Below are 21,592 nucleotides of genomic sequence, written 5' to 3'. Positions count from 1 at the left end.
CGGCGTTGTGGAGCGCTTTGTGTGCGTGGGTGAGGAGCTTGAACATGATCCTCTTGTTGAGTGCAGGTCTCTCATGTGGGTGGTGAATGATGTGGCTGTGGCGGAGGATGTCCAGGATGAGGCGTGCTGAGGCATTCTGTATGCATTGTAGTCTTTTCTGTAGCTTGGCCGTTGTCCCTGCATAGAGTGCGTTGCCATAGTCGAGCCGGCTTGTGTCGAGGGCTTGGGTGACAGTCCTTCTTGTTTCCGTAGGAATCCATTTGAAGATCTTTCGTAGCATGCAGAGGGTGTTGAAGCAGGATGTTATTCAGAGTTTATCTATGACATCACAATAGAAATGAAGGTAAAAGTGTGGAAAAGATAGAAAATGGACTTGTTGGGAATAGGGAATTGATGAAAAACTGTGTACAATCAAACCCTTCAATGTATTATCTATAATTCAAGAGCACTATTATTTAAATTCAAATGAAAGGATTTCTCTCCTTTGAATAGAAGTGTTCTTGAAATCTACATTTGATATCACCTCTGCAAGTTTTGAAGGCTAGTGAAATGGACTTGGTGTTACGTACTAGACATATTGCATGGATGTAGTTATAAATAAAATAATAGCTTACTTTTATTCAGAATAAATAACTGCAGCAAACATTAATTCAGTAGATGATATTCGTATGCATGGTATAGCAGCAAAAGTGTATATTGGCAGTACTAATAAAAATGCTGAGGTTGATTGTTGGATTGGAGGACTGGGAGTATGACCATTGACTAACTATATACTAGAAGAGTCAGTGAGAAAGACAATAGATATGATAGGGATGACATTAAAAGAAGAGAATGTACATAACTATTAAGAGACTGGGGAAGGAGAAATCATTAGGGGTCCAAATGGTGACTAGTCATATTTACCAGGAGACTTTGAATATACAAAAAAAGGTGACATAGATCGGCACTCCATATATTTCTGAGCTTGGCTTGGAATATGGTGGGGATTAAGAGATGTAAGAAAGGGATAGGACGTGAACTTGGGACAGAGAAAATGGATATGATTGCTTTACAAGCAAGGAACTGCCAAACCTCTTAAACTGAAAACAACTATTTGTTAATTGGTCATAAATCCAAACAAAGGCCCTAGTGGTAGGCCAGCAGGAGGTTTATTATGTTTTAATAGATTTGGCACTTCAACTAGATGTGTTCACGTTCATCATAGAAATGTTGTTGTTTTTTTAGCAATTTGAGGATGCCTGACAAAAGGGAGTAATACCGGCCTTACAAAAACTATATTTTTTAATTCTTATATTTAGTTGGGTAGAGAAAATGGTAGTTATTTGTTCTCTCTGGTTAGGTTACTGGAGGATGTGGAACAAATCTGTGGTGGATTCCGAATCCTTTTGATGGGAGATTTTAATTAAAAAATCCATCAGATCGTAGTGCAGGGTGGCTATCTAATCGATGAAAGACTGTAAATTGCAGATCATACGCGCCAGAAAACCAAAATAGACAAAAGAGGTATACAGTTTGACAATATTTTAAAAACATTTAATCTAGTTCTAACAAATAGCGGTAGATTAAGTGGTGATCAACCTGCAAGGCCGACATTTGATAATGGAAGAGCCCACTATCTACTTTACTGTCTACTCATGGCATCCTATTATTGATGTATCTCCTATCTTGCCCTGTGATCTAGTGTCATGAGTTATCGATAAAGTTTTTGTGCACTGGATTCAGGGAGAGGGGTAACAGGAGCTGGGTTGTTTGAAACTACTATTTGACATTAACATGAACAGGTAATTGTTGAAGAATTATTGTCTACAGCTATTGACTGATTCCTCCTCCTCTCTCCACTTTCCCTCTCCAAGTTGAGGTTCTTCTCTTTCCTTTTATTACATACTAATTTGCCTCACTGACTACCTATATCCACAGTTGCAGTTGATAGTCCCTAAAATGACATGCTTTCTAATTATTTTCATCTTGTTCTATGTATTTCTCAAGACTATGTTAATATTGCTGATTATAAAGAGCACTGGCAACTATTAATGTAGAATCTATCAACATACTATTCTTAAATAAGAAAAATAAATACAACTTGCCAAATTCCGGTACAATAGAAAACCATTTCCAGCCTAACCACAATGTCCAGATTTTGATTTTAAATGTATTACTTGTCTGTCATTATAATATTTTGTTCCTGTTAAGTTACTAATAAATGGGAACCAGGGCCGCAGACTGGACGTGAGGAACTGTAGAGTGTAAAGTTGAGTGCCTAGGGCCTGGTTTGAGATCCATGTCAAGTAAGGATTTGATGTTTTCCAACCTTCAAACCCTGAATGTGCATATGTCTTACATTTTGTTTTCTGTTAAATACGTATGTGTTTTTTCATTTTTTGAATAAGGTAGGTTTTAATTGTTGACATGCACAAAGTTGATTTTCAGCATACATACTGCATCTGGAAGAATGCTTCAATCTTGTGCTTGCTTCTTCTGTAACAAAGGAAAGCATAAAAATCAGAAAAGTATCACTGTACCACAAATTACACGGGTAATTTAAAAGCAAGTTTCAATTTTTTGTCCTCCATACTAATTTGGTATCATTTATATTTTTTACATATCTCACTTGTAATACAGGGTAGGTGAAACAAATTTACATTGCAATCATAAGGGCATGTTTGAGAATAAAGCATATTTCTTAAATGAAAAATATCCGACTCATACTAAAGAATTCACTCCTACATATTAAAGAAAACAATTGTGTTTAGGGCTGAAATACTTTTCAAATGATGGCTTTTCATAATATTGTAACTAATTAAGATTTCATCAATGATATTATTTCCATGCTGCAAAATTCCATTTTATTATCTATTTAATTTTGTTGGTAGCCGACAGAAGCATGATTTTATACTGTTGATGTCTCTCAGTAATTCAGAAGTGATATTTTGTCTTTCTGATTTTATTTTTACTCTCAATTTAAAGATATCTTTCACAGAATAATCCCCTGCACAATCTGTTTTTTCTTTGATATTATGAGATACTTCAGATGATTTGTCTAGGATGTAACTTGTGTGTATCTCTAGCTGTAGGTTTTCTTCATAGGTACTTTCCAATAACAGTACATACACATTTTCAGGGTTTCTTGCCCGTCAATTATTAGCTTTAATGACAGTAGTATTACATTCATATCAGCAAGTGCCTCTTCAAATCCATGCTACATAATGTCTTTCTGATTTGTCCTAGTTGTAGGGAGTCTGGGATGCAACCTGAGGTGAGAGAGGCGTTGATGATTTTAGTCCAGAAAGGGGCAATGATGTGGTTGAGATTTTTTACTCCTATGGATGGGAGGGGGTCCAAAGTGTGTGAAGTAGGCTTCAAGCTGACAATTATATTGAAGACTATGATTTCTGACTTGAGTTTGAAGTTCGACCAATCAGCTGGGAGCGTGGTACGATTTGATCTGTTTGGTCAGGAGCGGTTAAAAGGGGGCAGCTTGCGGGGGCGGAAGGCTTTGGGGTTTGGATGAAAGTTTGCTCAATTTTTGTGACTTTATCTGTGAAGAAGTTGTCGATTTCTTCGCATCGATCCTTGGTGGCTATTATTTCTTGTGGGGGTATGACGTTTGTTTGACTTTTCATAATGTTGAAGAGTTCTCTAGGTCTATTCTTTGCCTGGTCTAATTGGGTGCGGAAGAACTTGGCCTGTTCTCTGAAGATGTGTTTTTATATGCCTGTTGGGTTGACCTAAATTGCGCTAGGTGGAAGTCGAAGGGTTTACTCTCCAAGCCCTTCCTGATTGTCTGAGTTGTCGTCTTTCATTATTAATCGTTAAAAATGCCTCAATTTCCTTAGACACCAGCTGAACCCCATTAGTCAATAAGAGTTGTTTCTGGAGCCCCTTCTCTGGACATGAGTTCATCTGGAAACGTATTGACATATTTAGTATCAATAGTCGTTGTAAAGAAGGTCTCTTGCCATCGTGAGTATGAGACTATTACCACAATCACATACACCAGATGACCATTCCCATAAACAGGGCCCAGGATATCCTGCGTAATATCTTGCCATTGCCTTGGCGGCTGCTCTCTTACAGCAATCGGTTGTACTCTCGGGAACTTAGATTTATCCCTATTAGTACAAGGAAGACAATCACGAAGGGCCCTCTCTACCTGTTTGTCCATTCCCGGCCACCAATAAGATGCTCTACGCCTCTCCTTGGTATTACCTTGAAGTGCCTCATGAGCTTCATCACTTAGCTCCTTCCTGAGCTTATACCGAGGTATTAGTCTTGTGCCTCAGAACAACAGGTCCTTAGAGACACTAAGTTCATCACGAACACACCAAAAAAAACTTGGAGGCCTCCGACCGCTGTTTCTAATTGTGCCAGCCCTTCTGAATCAGTAACATCACCTCAGCCAAAACAACACCAGTAACCAATTCTTCACGCCATCTTTGTTCAGAAATAACTTAACTTTCCAACAAACACACCCATTCAGACTCACTCTCAAACAAGTCATCATCACACACCACACAGCCCTCTTTGGGAGAAAGTCTTGAAAATGTAACAGCTACTCCATTTTCCAAACCTGGAATATATTTTTTATGGTGAAACTGTATTCCTGTAGCGCAATGACCCACTTTGTAATATGCCCAGAAAATGAGTCAAGTCACTTCATGTTAACCACATCCCTGCTAGAGATTTTCCCCTGCTGTGCTGGACAGCAATAAAAACGGGTGTGGTCATGACGAGCTCAGCTCCTCATGAGCACAGGAGCACTGTGCTGCATGACGAGCTGAGCTCGTCATGAGCATGGAAGGGGTTAAAGATTTTGACAAGAGGCTTATGATAGGTCCTAACCTCAAAATCAACTCCCCACACATATTTCTTTGGTTTCTTAACTGCCCAAAAAACCAGCAAGTGCTTCCCTCTCGACAACAGAATATCCGGACTCCGCACCCCTCAAACTTCGGGATATGAACATAATAGTGTTCATGCCATTAGACCCATGCTGTTGTAGAATCACACCTGCCTCTTTTTCATTATGATTGATCCTCTTTTTGGATCAAAGTTCTTCAAATTGGGTGCAGAACCAAGTGTATACTTCATCAGAGGAAACTCCTTTGGACAACTGCAAACCCATACAAACTCCACACGCTCCCTCAAAAGCCTCCTCATGTTCATGCTAAGCTCTGCAAAATTTCTCATAAACTTGCCATAATATTGCCATCATCCCTACCAATTTCATCAGTTCTTATTTAGATGAAGGAGAACACCTATTCTGGATCGTGGAAACCAGGTTAACTTTAGACTTAATACCCTCTACAGTGATATTATGACCCAGAGAGTTAATGGTATCAGTGCGAAACGTACACTTTTCCACCTTGATAGTGAGGTTATTGTCACATAACCTTCTCAACACCTCTCTCAGGTGAGTATTGTGTTCAGCTTTATCTCTTCTAAAGATTAGAACGTCATCTTGGTAGATGCACACCCCATCAGTACCTTTTAATACCTTCTCCATAACATGCTTGAAGACCAAGACCACAGATACCACTCCAAATGGAAGACTAACAAACTTGTAGGTACCACAAAGGGTGCAATAAATGCTGTGAAATCCCTAGAAGATTCTTTAACTCTACCTCATGGTAGGCGGAAGTGAGATCAATGGTGCTAAACACCTTAACGCCATCCGATAACAACAAAAGGTCTGTAATGTTGGGTAACGGGTACCTATCCACAACCACATTCTTATTCAGCTGCCTTAAGTCAATGCATTGGTGCAAACTGCCAGTAGGTTCAGGCTGCAACGACTGGAGCCAGCCACTCTGTGCCCTCCACCTTGCTCCAGTGTTGACGCTGCTGGTTGAAATAAACCTGGCTCGTGCTCAACACTAAACAGTTATCAACGCAGCATGAGCCACTAATTTTCTTTACTGCAGGTATTTCAAACCGAAGCACAATGAGTTTTGCTCGTGTGTTGACACAGCACGCACTCAACACTAACCAGTCATCAAGGCAGTGAGAGTGCACAAACAAGCTTACAAAAGAGTCAAATCGCTGGACCAAACTAGCTGCCAAGACCATGTGTACAAGCTAATTTTAAGGCTGCTACACATTTAAAATACAAAAATAAGTGACAAGTACTGACAAATCCAAATGAAACGTTCTCGCAAGATAAGCAGACCGAGTCCGTCTGTGAGATTGACAGGCCAAGTCCAGTAAATCCACCTGTGTTGAGACCTCCTTGCGGCCTGCTGACTATGCCACCTGTAGCATCTTCTTATATTAAAATCCAAAGGGACAGGGTGGCAGTTCAAAAAGTAGTTTATTTCTCAGAAGATCCCATCCACTGCCTTATAACTCCTGGAACAACCGATGCCCCTTACATTCTACCAACCTTCCTCTACCAGATCTCCTATGACATCAAGCATGACATACAGTCTTCTTTACAGAGTTCTGATGAATCAGAAGGTGCTCTAGGCTACCAGGCATAGTTACAACAGGGGAACTGGTACGTTTTTTTGAATAGTGGTTGTTTGTGCTTGTTAAATAGCAGGTACTGCCATACAGCTTCTCTGCCATTGTGTGTTAAACACTGATTTTATAGCGCCGCATTTTAAAAATTGTATTCGTATTGCCACAAACTGCCACTGTGTTTTTAAAAATAATGGTTGCTCTACTAGTTAACTTTCACTGTATTACTTGCCGGCAACTCTCCGGTCCCCCACGGTCTATCCCTATGACCGATTGTGTGGAGAGAGTAAGCGGAGCCCACGGGGTCGAGAACAGGCACCATCTTGGTTGCGGTTAGCTCTCTAGTGTTCACGGGCAATTAGGGCATAAAGCTACTGCTTTCGCGGACGCACCGCTGGCGTGCCTAAGGCAAGCCCGTCTGCGCCCGTCTGTGCCTGAACGCTGCCAGGACATTCTGCCCTGTTTCTCTCAGGTCTACATATGTATTTATAACATATGCCAAACAGACATTACTGGATTTAAGGGACAAGGTCCCCTTAATGGTTTGTGGGGGAGAGTGGTAGAGTTTGAGGGGATGGCCAGTAACTGCCCGCAATGTGGCTGGCTTTCAGATCAACGCACACAGCACCATTGACCTTGCCAGCAGATATCCTGCAGACTGACGAGTGCCTTTTGAGCAGTCCGCAGGCTACCTTTCGAGGTCTTTACCTCAATGCCAGATCCATTCCTAAGCACGCCAGGGAAGTCAGGGACCTCCTGGATGATTTAAAGCCAGATATCTGCTTTTTTACTGAGACCTGGTTGCACTTGCAATCTGCTCCTTCCGTAGTGATAGCCTTCCTGGCAGACTATACAGTAGCGAGATTAGATATAACAGGCAAAAGGGGAGGAGGGCTGGCCATAGTTACCCGCCTAGCCCATCAGACAAAAATCATAGATTCTATCTCAACCCCTGTCATGTAATTAATCATATTTAAAATGGAACCGGCCCTAGGCATCAGGCTGATGGGAGCGGTAGTATACCGCCCCCCTGCGGAAAGCAAAAATAACTTCTGCCTGTAATTACTGGAGAATCTGGCTCCGTACACCATGCAAGCCGATAACTTTTTACTCCTTGGTGATTTTAATCATCATTTTGATATCAGCTCCAACACAGATCCCCTAGGCTTATTATCAGCCATGGAGTCCTTAGGTCTTTTTCCTAGAATTCATAGTCCAACAAATACAGCGGGAAATTTGCTGGATAACATCTTACGAACATGAAGGATCTCTTAGTAGATCCTCCTCTAGACTTAAGCTTGACGGACCATATGGCTCTAGGATTCTCCTTGGTTGTTCCTACTCTCTCAAGCCAGGTCCAAGGGCGGAAGAGCTCACGCAGATCATGGAGGAAAATGACTTTACCAGCATTTAATTCAGCATTTTCTCCCCCGTCTTTCAGCAATGGGACGGACAGCAATTGAGCGTTTCATATGCTTGAGTCCTCTATAACTAAGGCCCTCGACACCATAGCACAAATACAGTTACAGTGAGGGACAGGGCTGCCCCAGCACCTTGATACTCAGAAAGCTTGAAGGTAGAAAAAGCTAATTGTAGAGTCACTGAGCGGAAATGGAGGAAATCAAAGAGGGAGGAGGACAGAGTGGCTTATAAATCATTACATAGAATTTATCTGGGGAATTTTCTCTCTACTCTCCAATTTTATACATGCACTTCACTTCACGTTCTCACAAACTCACGCACTGCATACCAGTTACCCTTCTACAACTTGGTTTTTTGTACCTCCCATACCATACCTACCATTCTCAAAAGATTGGCATTGATCACTTATAACTCCTAGTGGTTGCCAACATACTCTCCCTGGTGTTGGGAGAAACCAAATGATGAAAAGGGTGGTACATGACGGGTACTGATGGGTACTTTTTACACCCTGGTGATACCATGTTGTGCTTACAGTATACACAGGTATGACCTTTCCTTTCCTTTAAAAAAAATAATGTTTTATTTAAAAGCAGTCCCAGACATGGTGGTCTGCTGATCCCAGCAGGCCACCATCTCTGAGAGTGCCAGCCATTCTCAATGCACAATCTAGTATGCCCAATGCATTTCGTGACGTGCCCTTCTTCAGGGCACTTATTTTAATTTCTTTCAATTGTTACATAAATGTCAAAAAAGTGTGGTTCAAGACTTTTCGGTATGAAACAATATGATATGACGTTTTCTTATGTGTTGCGTTGTTTACGTATTCGACACTCAGTCATCCCGAGTTGAAAAGATGAATCTCCTCAGTATCCGCATGAGGCATACTACTTGAAACATATGATGGATATAATCATTAATGAAGATAAAAAGATTTGAATAAACAACACTGAAGTAAACTCAAAGAATACTTGTTTGAACTTCAATGAATCTTTCTATCAGAGTGCACCCTGGGGAATTTTGCACCGTGAGGGATAACGCAAGTCTTGGCATATTCTCCACCATCATACTCAAGAGGGTTAACCAGGTTGCACCTACCCACTGTTATTATATTGCCTACCTTTATTTTACCAGGTGTGGGATTGCCCTAAAACATATAGGATATCTTGTAAACTATTTCTGTAACACCCCAAACAGTAAAACTGTGAAAACACCTCACAAAAAGATACCACATCTGGTTAGAAAACAGAGCTTAATTTAATGAACAAAGCAAGACCAGAACTGGAGTTATACATTTTTAAAGAATAAACTGAAATGTAGTGCTTAAAAGCAAAAAGGGGCAACCAGGGCTATCTGGTCACACTAGACCGGGTCAAATGCAAAAGTTCAGGATGACCACGATGGAGCATGGGTAGGACTCATGGACCAGCCTTGGCCCATTGAAACATTACCTTGGTTTTTGGTTGCATCGACATCGATGATGGTATGCGAGGAGCAAAGGAGGCAATGCATTGGATGTAAATGCACAAAGTTGTAGATGCATCGGTAATAGAGGTGATACACAGTGCCGTCTGCAATGCGATGCAATCGATGATTGCAACACCGGCAATGCATTGGTGTTGATGGAAATGCACCCGTTCCGAGCGTAGATATGGCGTAGATGCTTGGTTTTCTGATGGGACAGCACTTCATGCCCACTTCAAAGGGCCCAGGACTCGATTGGAACCACTTGCCAGGGTAAGAACTCACAGATGGCAGAGCCCAGGTGCTGCAGCTGGGTCATGGGAAGTCTTTGATGTCCCTGAGCCTTCAGAACAGGGGGCAAACAGTCAAGCCCTATGAGCCACTCTGGGGTTCAGTGGTGTAGGTACAGTCCTTCTCATCTAGGCAAGTAAGGCAGCTGGTAGGTTAGTACATCAGAAAAGCAGTTCTTCTACAGCAGCAGTACAGCAGAGTGGCAGTCCTTCAGCAGCATGCAGACCTTCTTCCTGGCAGAGTAGCAACAGGTCCAGAAGTGTACTGAGTTGGTAGGGTCAGAAGTCCAGTTTTTATACCCAGTGGTACTTTTGAATGGAGGGGGACATTTGAAGTGCACATAGATCCTCCCTTCCTGCCTGGCTCCAGACTCCCCACGGGAGGTTAAGCAGCCTTTTGTGTGGGGACAGGACACCGCCTAATTAGGTATGAGGCTGTGCCCAGCTCCTCCCTCCCATCCTGCCCAGTATGAAACATCAGAATATGGGTGGGTCATTAGTCACCCTTTAGTTCCCTTTGTGGGTGACTGTCCAGAGTGAATACACAAGGCCCACCTGCACCCACCCAGACATGTATTGGAGACAAGCAGCCGGGTCACAGGGCTAAGAGCAGAAAAATGCCAACTTTATAAAAGTCTACACAGGCTCGAAATACATTGGGTGTAATTAACTAAATGAGTCTACTTGGGAACATGATTGACCTCACGTGCCGCTGTTGAAAGCCTGGATTGGCAGCAGGAGGCATTTGAAAATGTTGAATAAAGAATTATTGTGCAATCATGCTGTCTCCACAGTGATCTAATAAGCAGGAAGAATCTTTACATAAGGATTGGTATAATTATTGAAAAATAGTGATAAAAATGGATGACTTGGAACAAGTGGCTTATTGTGGGGAAATGTTTCCAACTTAGCAGTGCGACAGATGGGTTTGCGTGGATAGTGCCCTTTTGCAGTTCTTGTTCATAGCTGTGATACGGGACGTTTCACAGCTTCTGTTCGCACGCATTATTAACACAGCTTTATATTGGATTAAAGAATTAGGGAAGGAGTGCATTCTCACACATACCTGTTAAACTTTCTAAAAGTGCCATTTTTCCATTACATAGGATTTATTAGAATAATTCCACAGGTACTAAACATGATAGATCTACCTCCTTCTAATTGGGAAAGACACCTATTAGATGTAACAAGGAATCACCAATGTTAACCTATGGGAGGGGTAGGCCTCACAGTAGTGAAAAACATTTTTTTTTATACTACCAGGACATGCAAAATGTAAAAGGACATGTCCTATCTTTTAATTGCAAGGCACCCGAGCCTATGTGCTACATTAGGGGTGACCTATATGTAATGAAAGGGGATTTTAAGGCTTGGCAGGGGATTTGAAATGCCAAGTCGACATGGCAGTGTAAACTGCATACACAGTGTGGCTCAGTAGTGGCAGGCCAGAGGCATGTTCTAAAGGGCTACTTAAGTGAGTGGAACAATCAGTGCTACAGGCTGACTAGTAGCATTTAATTTTCAGTCTCTTGGCACATATGGTGCTCTTTTACTAGGGACTTATAAGTAAATTAAATATTCCAATTGTGGATAAATCAATCAAACCATGTTTAGGGAGAAATCGCATGCTTTTTTCGTACTGGTTAGCAGTGAAAAGTGGCCAGAGTCCTCAAACCAATAAAAACAGATCTTTGGGGCAATCAGGCAAAAAGTTTGGGGAAAGACCTCACTGAGGCTAACTGGTCTAACAAGGGACCATAACAAACCTGGGTGGATTTTGTAGATATCTTATTGAAAACACTGGGAGTCTGGAGAAATAACAGTGCAGTGAATGCTTATAATGTGCTTTACAATTTAGTTATGCAGTAGCACATTTTGAGTAATAGATGTCTCTCCAAGAGTGGACCAGCATGTAGTTGTCTCCAAGCTGACTGGCCCCAATGTGCAGGTACGAACTAGCGTGTTTGAAAAGTCCCTGGGGGTGATCCCAAGAAAGTGTGCTAAGCACCACTGCAAGAAAACATGGGTAGCACCAAGGATATAAAGAAGGAGGTCTTATAAGCCCCCCAAAAGTCTAACGGGGTGGGGAGGGTCACACTTCTTTCCTAAGTTTAGATGGGGTGGTTACAAGGGGAAGAAACCGCTTCATGCCTCTAACGGGAAGAGGTGTGGTGCAGCGGCCAGGGCGGCTGACTTCGGAGCACGGTGCTCACTGTTCAATCCCTGACACCTGAGACAGGTTTGCCCAGCACCTTGTGACTCCTCGTCTGAGGTAGGTGCACGCTTTACAAATACTGGAATGATTATTATCATATAGGGTATGCCTGGACTGCCACAAAGATGGGCACAAAAGGGAGACTCTATCTGTTTTAAGATGTTCCCCTCAAGTGGACAGTCCCAAGGGATTGCTAGTGTATGAATTGGTATGGAAGTTAGCCCAAGGGAAATAAAGGGTTGGATACAGCCAAATTAGTCTCCATGGGTGGGGATGAGGGGATGTTGAAACTCAGCATGGCGAACTACAGGCAATAGCCAACCATTAACGGGACCAAAGAATAGACTCTGAGGGATACAGGAGCCAGCATGACTCTTGTGGTTGGCTGGCTGGTGTCCCCACTGCCGATCATAACATAACATTTGCTACATACGGGTATTTAAGGCTGACAATGAGGTGATATTCCACCCTGTGACAGTTGTCCCCTTTGAGTGGGGAAAAGTTACTGGCCCAAAGACGCTAGCTGTGAGCTCTGTTATACCAGTGAAGTGTCTGTTGAGCAACGAGCTTGAAACGCCTACTGGGCAGAGGTGGAAACCGGTACGGCCCATATGCTAGGTGGCTGGGAAGGTGGAGGAGGGGCACTAGAGGTCCTCACCCCTGTCTGTGAGTGGGGTTGACATTGTGAGAAAGGGCCCATTTCTGCATGGTCAACTCCATTTATGTGGACTGATACTGCTCTTGTTTAGACTTTGCCCTTGGATATTGTTAATCAGGCCCCTTTGACTGTGCTCTAACACATAAAATACGGTAACATGGGCTAACTCCTAATTGGCATATTTAACTTTCCCACTAGGTCCTACTACATCGTGCAAAAATACTCACATGCATGGATAGTTAAATGCCACCTGTGGACTGAAGTACTTATTATGCCATTCACGAGAGTGACAAGGAAAACTTCTCTATGTAGACCTTGTGGGCTATAAGGTGGGGTTCATAGTATTTAAAAGTCAGGCATGTATAGGGTGAGCAGATCGTGCGACCCAAAAACTGGTACATTTCGCAGAAATAGAGGAAGGACTATACATTGACATCAATAAAGTGGCAAAGAATCCTCATGGAAACACAGAAGAGGCACTAAGAATATAAATAAAATGTAATTTTTAAAACTAGCACCATACCTGTTAATTACATTGCTTACTCATAACAGCTGCTTACTAGCCCTGCTATGGAACACCTAAAAAAGTGCCTCACACTGTTTTCAGATTACCCTCTCAAAAAACCGGGACATGGGCAAATTTTACTGAAATCTGCCAGGACAACTGTTGGAAAACGGGGACAGTCCGGGCAAATCCGGGACACCTGGTCACCCTAGGCATTTAGATATGTAAGGTTGCCATGTCCCAACAGTACCACACCCCCAAAAACTGTTTATAGTGTGGAAGGCTCTCGATGTGCTATGAGGACAAGCACATATTAAAATATTAATTTTGCTATCTGAAGTTTGGACAAGTTAGTGAAGTGGTTCAATTACTTTTTTAATATAAATTAAAAATTCAATTGAATGACGAGGTTGGATTTTTTTATTAAATTGAGTATGTAGGAGAAGTAACTTCTAGAGAGTTACATTTTCCCAACCTGATGCCTCTAGAGGCTAATTTGCATCAGCCTGTCAGAAGCAGCCCCACAAGTGCTTGACCATAATGAGGTGCGAAAACTGCTCTCAGAACGGGGCACTGGCTTAAGCATGGTGAAAGGGATCTCTTATGTAATATCTATGCATACAATATCAAAACACAAAAATATCATGAATTAAAGCTTGATTACAAAATATCACCTTCCTATAATTAACTAGTAAAACCTCAAATATCGAGAGCACAAATATTGTTGTTATAAATCTCAATTTTTACCTATATTGAAAACAAAAACAACGGAAACGAAATTATCATTACATTTAGGTAAACATATGACATGTCAAAAATATTGATTCACACAATTTTGGCTACAAATATTATTGTCAAAATAATTAAGGGCCCGATTACTAGTTTGGCAGTCCATGAGACCACTGATACTGTGGTAGCAGTCCATGAACCACCAGTCTGGCAGTCGACTCGCCGTATTACAAGTACGGCAGTTGGACTACTGCTACCAGTGGGATCCTTGATTCGGTGGCAGTGACGCAACGATTAGCTGGCGGTGCCACTGTGGAACTATCCATGGTGGTGAGCCATGCCATGGAAAGGAGGGTGGTGGGGCAACTCCAGGGGCTGATGCCCTAAACAATTAAATACTCTCTCCCCATACCATTATAGAAGAAATATATACATCTAAACAACTGCCAAACCATACGTAAATCTTATAAAACTGTCCAAATTCTATCTTTTTACATAGACTTCCTAAAAGAAAAACCCACAATGTGAAAAACCGATAAACTGCCAGAAAATATCAACTACCACAAACCAGTAAAATCAGAAAGTAAGCATGCATAAATTAATAAAAAACTATAAACTCACCCAAATAGCAAGCAAAAATAAACCTAATGATCCCAAACTCTAGAAACTACCAACAAATAAACATTTAAAATTAAACTTAGGTTTTAATTTTTCAACCAACAGAAAAGTAGGCACCTGCTCCACATTAGAACACCCCCAATGGAAATGCTACAGAACCGTGTGATATATATAAACAGAACATGAATGTAAGCAGATAAAATAGAAGCAGGAGCATATTTTTACATTTAAATAACAAATTTACAAACCTTGAAATTATTATATATATTTATACTATTACACTACTTTCAGTTACAATGACAGAAGCTGCAAAATATATTGCTTCACTGAAAGCAAAGCAGTTACTAAATCACAAAGGCTACATCTACACCCAAGAAAGTGCATCATCATTAAATATAATGTGCAAATGTACTAAATATTATTCTAATGTATGCTATGGGATGTCAACTACAAAAGATGGTGTTGTAATTCTTGTAAGAGAGCACAACCGCCACCCAAATGCGACAGAAATAGAAGTGAGGGAGATATTGCAAAATATAAGAGAAACAAGCACTTGCTCCCAGGAACTCAAAATCAAGATCCTTAAAGATATACTACCTAAAGACCATGAACATGTAACAGGGCAACTACCACCTATCCCACATTATAGTTTTCAATTGCACAAACTAAAAAGCTACTAACGATACCCCATCAGCCCTTAAAAGATACCAAGATATACACGCATCTGAACATTTAACAATTACCTATAATGAGGAATCTTTCATTTTACAGGACCACCTAAATAATGAGAAACAAATCCTATTATATGCAGCAGATAGCTCAGGCCTCATTATGGTTTTGGCGGGAGGCATGCCACAACACTGCACCCACACCGCTAAACTCCACCACCAACCGCCCACCATATTACAAGTTGTAATCTGGGCCGGATGTCCTGCGGCAGCTTGCCCACGGCCTGCCTTTCAAAGGCTCATAGGACAGCCTTAGAAAGGCAGTGCATGGGACAGCAGCAGTCCTTCCAACACAGCATGGGCTGTAAAGCCCGGTGAACAGACAAAATATCGACTCCAAAATATCGACTGGACATAATATCGAGTTTTAAATATAGACTGGACAAAATATCGACTGGACATATCGTTTTTCAGGTAAGTGAAGTAATATCGACTGTATAAAATATAGATAGCAAAAATATCGACTTTTTAATAATATGTGTGAAAAGTGTGTATTAATGTTATAAAATATTTTATTAAATGGATTTTGTTTTTTTAATAATTGCGTTATGTAATTCTGTAGCGGGTTGTGGGTTTATAGGGGAATAGGGTGGGAAGTAATTTAATAATAATTAATTAATTAATATATGTTTGTAAATATTTATAATTAATAATTAATTGATCATTAATAATAATTAGTTAATTAATTAATATAATTTTGTACATATTTTGATTTAGTAATTAATTGGTAATTGATTAATTGTAATTAGTTAATTACATTAATTAGAGTACATTTTAATATATATAATTTTGTGTTATTGTTAAGTAATTATTTGGGAAAAATAATATTAATTATTAAAATAATTACAGCTAATGTGCTAATATATTTACTTTATTGTTATTGTTAATTAATAATTATTTGGTAATTAAATAATATTGATAAATTTTGGGTAAAGGAGTATTTTCAGGGTTCAGGGTCAGTTTTTAGTTTTTGGGTAAAGGGGCATTTTTAGGGTTCAGGGTCAGTTTTCAGTTTTTGGGTAAAGGGGCATTTTTAGGGTTCAGGGTCAGTTTTCAGTTTTTGGGTAAAGGGGCATTTTTAGGGTTCAGGGTCAGTTTTCAGTTTTTGGGTAAAGGGGCATTTTTAGGGTTCAGGGTCAGTTTTCAGTTTTTGGGTAAAGGGGCATTTTTAGGGTTCAGGGTCAGTTTTCAGTTTTTTGGATAAAGGGGCATTTTTAGGGTTCAGGGTCAGTTTTCAGTTTTTGGGTAAAGGGGTATTTTTAGGGTTCAGGGTCAGTTTTTAGTTTTTGGGTAAAGGGGTATTTTTAGGGTTTAGGGTCAGTTTGGGGTTTTTGGGTAAAGGGGTATATTTTAGGGTTCAGGGTCAACAAATAAGATTGTAAAAAATTATTTTTATTATTTTCATTTATTATTTAATTATTATAATTTAATGTAAGTATTTTTAAGTATATTTTAGTAATTAAAATTTAATATTAATTTAATTTAACACTGTTTTTAATAAAGTCGATATTTTTTACATCTATATTATTGTTAACGATATTTTGAACTCGATATTTTTGTACTTACCTGTTTGTAGATAGAAAGCCGATATTTTGTCTGTCGATATTTTGGCAACGATATTTTTGCAGGTCGATATTTTGGCAGTCTATATTATTTCAGTGATCCGTAAAGCCCATGCCGTGCCGGAACAGGGGGTGCATGCAGACAGGGGGGTACACCATATGCCCTCCTGCATGCAACCCCAGCCCTGTTGGGCCCACTTTGTTTCTTCACCACCACACTTTTCATTGTGGGCTCACTGCCATGAAAAGTGCGGGGGGGAAGAAACCCGTAATATGCTTGGTGGTGACACAGGGGCACCATCAGCATATTGCGAGCCTCGGACCGCCGTAATCATAATACCACGGTCAGACCACTGTTGGCCATGAGCCAGGCCCTGCACCCAGACCCCTGTGGGCAGGCATCCCATGCCATGCACTGCAGAAAAGCATTGAATATACATAGATTTTTTAAACCTTAATTTCTCAAAAACGACACTGAACGGATTTACACTGAATCACAAACAGCACGCTTTCTGGGTATATCAAGCTTTTTGCCAAATTCCGTTCAACCATGTCTTACTTCAGTTAACCATAACTGGTGAATTTCAGTGTTCTTTTAGTTAGTGCTAATTTGTGAAGCAAAAAAACTGTGCCAGGGAACTTGTCTGGAGCCCACTGCAACTTGCACCACCCAGTGCCCTTGCCACTGTTGCCAATAACAGTACCAACACAACTACTATCACACTCTTCCAAGTGTGAACATTTAGACTATTCCAGGCCCCCAAAGCTATAAGACTGGCTTGGAAGGAAGGGGTGACTCACTTTAATGTATATTGAATTAATAATGAACTGTTGTTGTGCTGGTCTCTAAATGAGACAAACAGAGCCACAATGTGGCAGACTATCATAAGCATTGACAATTAAGTGCAAAGTTATAAATATTTTGTTCTTAATTGACATTTTCACCTAACTAAATGTGACAAACCGCACCACCATGTTTTGCAGCCGATCATAAGCACTGACAATTAATTGCAAAGTGTAAAATGTTTGTTGTTAATTGACATTTTCATCTAACTATAACGTCACTTCAAACGTTGTTTTTTCAGTACATTTTTACGGTTTTTGTAACGTAAAGTAATTGACTATAGCCATACTCTACTATGCCAACTGCGTATGGATGAAGGGTTTGCACAGCATGGGGATGGGTTCAATAACTTATTGACATGTAACCATGCACCACAAATGGCCACAACTTATAAAATATACATGAATTTTGAACCTTAATTTCTCCAAAATTACTCAACGGATTTACACCAAATCTGAATCTCTGTTCAATTTTCCTATGGAAAATAGCTTCAGAAAAGCATGTTTCGCCCCCCTCCCTCCCCCCTTATTTTCTACACCCCACTTGACGGATCACCCCATAATATTCCAGGATGGAGCTGAAGTGGATGAGACTTTTGTTTGCAAAGTTTCATAAAAGTTAGTCAAACAGCCTCAAAGTTATCAGCAAGCCCAAAAATCAGTTCCCTATGGAAATGTGGTCCAAATCATAACTACCAAGTGGCAACTACCACTGCTTACTGTTGCACTGTTTAATATTCTTCAATATTGCCATCACATGGTTATGGTGAGGCCATAAACCATGGTGCCAAATGGTTTGTCAATGTTACCAGACAATGGCAATCTAGGACAATATAACAGGTTAGATATTATTTTAAATTACATGTTTAAGTTGGGGTATTTGGGGGTAGTCATCTGGAGTAAAGCCATTTTCTTTAAACTGCAGCTAATAATGGGCAGTATTTAGAATTAAAGTCTTTACAACTTGTTCACCTTTTGTGAATACATTGTTGATAAAATAAAGGACACTGGGGCGGGCCAGTGGATTTATTTCATACTGTGGCTGCATCATTTACCAGATAATTATTGATTTACCACGAAGGCCACATGATTTGCAACATAAAAGCCTAACTTACTGTAGCGAATTCCGCATTCGGCTGTGGCCCCTGGTCGGGATTCTCTGAGACGCTGGTTTTGTTTTGAATTACTTTTTGGAATCTCTGAAGCAGATCCTCATACAGTCTTGAGTATTTTTCAGCCATCTTCAAGGCTTCTTGATACCGTTCTTCGATTGTACCCTCCACTGATCGTTTGCTATAACATTCTGAAAAAAAGGAAAGACAGGCTAAAGCAGCACCCAACATACTATGCCAAAATTTCGTAAGGTCCAAAAGCAACAAAAGTGTCATTCTCAGGCTTCGTCTCAGTTTTGGCGAAGACATATTTGGCATGATTCACAAAGAGCCTGCGCACTCATGGCGGAGGCCCCACGGTTGTGGGGGAGTCTTATTGCGGAGATTCAGTCCCAAGTGCAGAAACTCCCCCCACGGCTGTGGGGCCACCACCATGAGTGTGGATGCTCTTTGTGAATCATGCCCATTGTTTAATCTCTGGAACATTTCATATTTACCATGTTCTTATTGGATAACTTGGGTTCTTTCACTGCTGATGTAAGGAACTCTTTTTTCCAATTTTAACACAGGAATGCAGTCTTTCCTGTGCTCTTCCCCATTGCTCCCCAACCCCTTCCCATTTTGTATTTATACATTTTTTAAATAATCCAGATGCAGACTGCTACTGGGCTGCTTGCTTCTCTGCCTCCCACACCTAAGCCCGTCTGTTGCTCCCCCCTTTGGGAATTGCTTTTTATTTTTATTTTTAAAACACTCCTACCATATGATCTCATGACTGATCTCAGGCAAATTTTCAGATAGGCCACATCATTGAGGTTGCTCTGGGTATTGTGTTCTTGCAGTTAGACCTCATTGATTCTTTTGATAAGGCCAACCATTTCATGCTAATCAATCATCATCAGAAGCTCGCCCTAGTAAGATCATCCCTTAAGTGCTTTGTCTCCTTCTTTCAAGGGCACTCTTAAGCTATCTCTCTGCACCAATGCCAGAGTTATATAGCTTACATTTAGTCTCCATTTTAGCTTTTTGTTTTAATTTTGCATCGTTTTCTAATAGTGGTGTACACATGTTTTCCCTAATGAGAGAATATGCCATGCACACATTTATTTCTGCTCTACATTGTAGCCCTGTAGTCTGCACATTCAGTTCCAGGCACGCACAAGTGAGAACACAATGCCTCATTTTTGTTTTCTTGTAGCAGAGGACTCTTCAGCTTTAGACTAATTACAGACGCTGTTCTGCACCCTTGGCACAGTGGGATAAGCGTGCCATATTATTATTTAAACAGTGTTGATGCTGAAGTCAGTGAGAGGTTCACTTCCCACCGGCATCATCATGGAAAGCTGCTGTGACCGAGATGCAGTTCCGCTATCCCTGACATCACGCTGAGAAGGAAGAGAGCCATGCAAGAAGAAGTGAGCATGTATACACACTCAATTTGGGGTGCATTTGTTAATGCACTAGGGCCAGCTTCCTGACATACAGTACTAAGGTATGGGGTTGGTTCATTCCAATATGCCTGGCAGATGGGTACTCCCAACATGCTCTCTTTAGCATGATTGAACTGTTCCTATTTTTCACCATTCTAATAATGCTAATAACAATGTATCTGATCGCACCCAAGGGCCCTTCACCTGCCGGAACTGCAGCTTCTCCAGCATCCGGCCCGCCAAAACATCAATCAGAGAACCCAACCACCTCCGATGCATCCTCCTCAACACCCTCTCCGCTCGCAAGCATGCCATCGAATTCTGGGACCTCCTAGACTCAACCAACCCCAACGTCGCCTTCTTGACGGAGACCAGGTTGAACACCACCTCGGTACCAGACATTGCCATAGCCATCCCAGAGGGCTACAAGATCTCCCACAGAGACCGCACCAACGGAGTGGGAGGGGGAATCGCCATCATCCACAAGGACACCCTCAGAGTCTCGACCAGCACCGACGACACCCTCACCACTGCCGAGCACATGCACTTCCAGATCCACACCGACCCCAACACCACCCTCAGAGGAACACTTGTCTACAGACCACCCGGACCCCGGCCACAGTTCAGCGACGCCATCATTGACCTCATCAGCACCCACGCCCTCGTGGGTGCGGATGAGGTCTACATCCTCCTCTGAGACCTGAGGACTACATCCTCCTCTGAGACCTGAACTTCCACCTCGAGAACAACAACAACGCCAACTCCACCGCCCTGATCTACAACCTCGCCAACCTCGGACTCAAACAGCTCGTGACGACACCCACCCACGTCGCTGGACACACACTGGCCCCATCTTCTCCGCAAGTCCCCATGTCTCCTTCAACCACACCACTGAACCCCACTGGACAGACCACAGATGTGTCCACTTCACCTTCAGGAAACCCACCACACACCACCGGACCCAACAGATGCCACGCCGCTGCTGGGGCAAGACCACCGAGGACCAACTGACCACCGCGCTCACCCTGGGACCACCCACCGACCCCGCTGACCCCGCCACCGCTGCATCACCCTCAAACAGTGGATCAACGACTGCGCCAACACCCTCGCCCCACTCAAGACCTACACCACCAATCACGCCAACAAGAAAGCCGTCTGGTTCACCGAAGACCTCCGAACCTCCAAGCGCACCTGTCGGAAGCTGGAGAAGAACTGGCTCCGCGACCGAACACCAGACAGCTACACCGCCCACAAGGACGCAACCCACAGACACCACCAACTCATCAGGACCGCCAAGAGGACCGCCTTCAAGAACCGCCTAGACAACAACGCACACAACAGCTCTTCAACATCGTGAAAGAACTCTCCAACCCCAGCGCCAACACCAACGACATATCACCATCACAAGCAAGACCTGTGCGACTCACTGGCCACCTTCTTTCACTGCAAGATCACCGACATCCATGACAGCTTCAACACCACCACCCCCACCACCGAGACCACCACCCCTGCGACCACCAAGCGCACCAGCCGCCTGACCACCATGTCCAACGTCAGCAACAA

General features: G+C 41.9%; 1 protein-coding gene across 1 annotated transcript in view; it reads right to left on the bottom strand.

The window, feature by feature from the left end:
* Positions 1-21,592, bottom strand: part of LOC147709496 (clusterin-like) — a 395,044-nt gene that overhangs the window by 28,326 nt on the left and 345,126 nt on the right. The window contains exons 7-8 of the mRNA XM_086925501.1: positions 18,603-18,790; positions 2,437-2,475 (exon numbers count right to left, since the gene is read on the bottom strand). Coding sequence (XP_086781627.1) covers positions 2,455-2,475; positions 18,603-18,790 — 209 coding nt within the window. The 3' untranslated portion in view covers positions 2,437-2,454. The remainder of the gene's footprint in view (positions 1-2,436; positions 2,476-18,602; positions 18,791-21,592) is intronic.

This window comes from Lissotriton vulgaris, chromosome 6 (assembly GCF_964263255.1).
Source record: "Lissotriton vulgaris chromosome 6, aLisVul1.2, whole genome shotgun sequence".
Taxonomy (NCBI): Eukaryota; Metazoa; Chordata; class Amphibia; order Caudata; family Salamandridae; genus Lissotriton; species Lissotriton vulgaris.
This window is presented reverse-complemented; position numbering and strand designations above follow the sequence as displayed.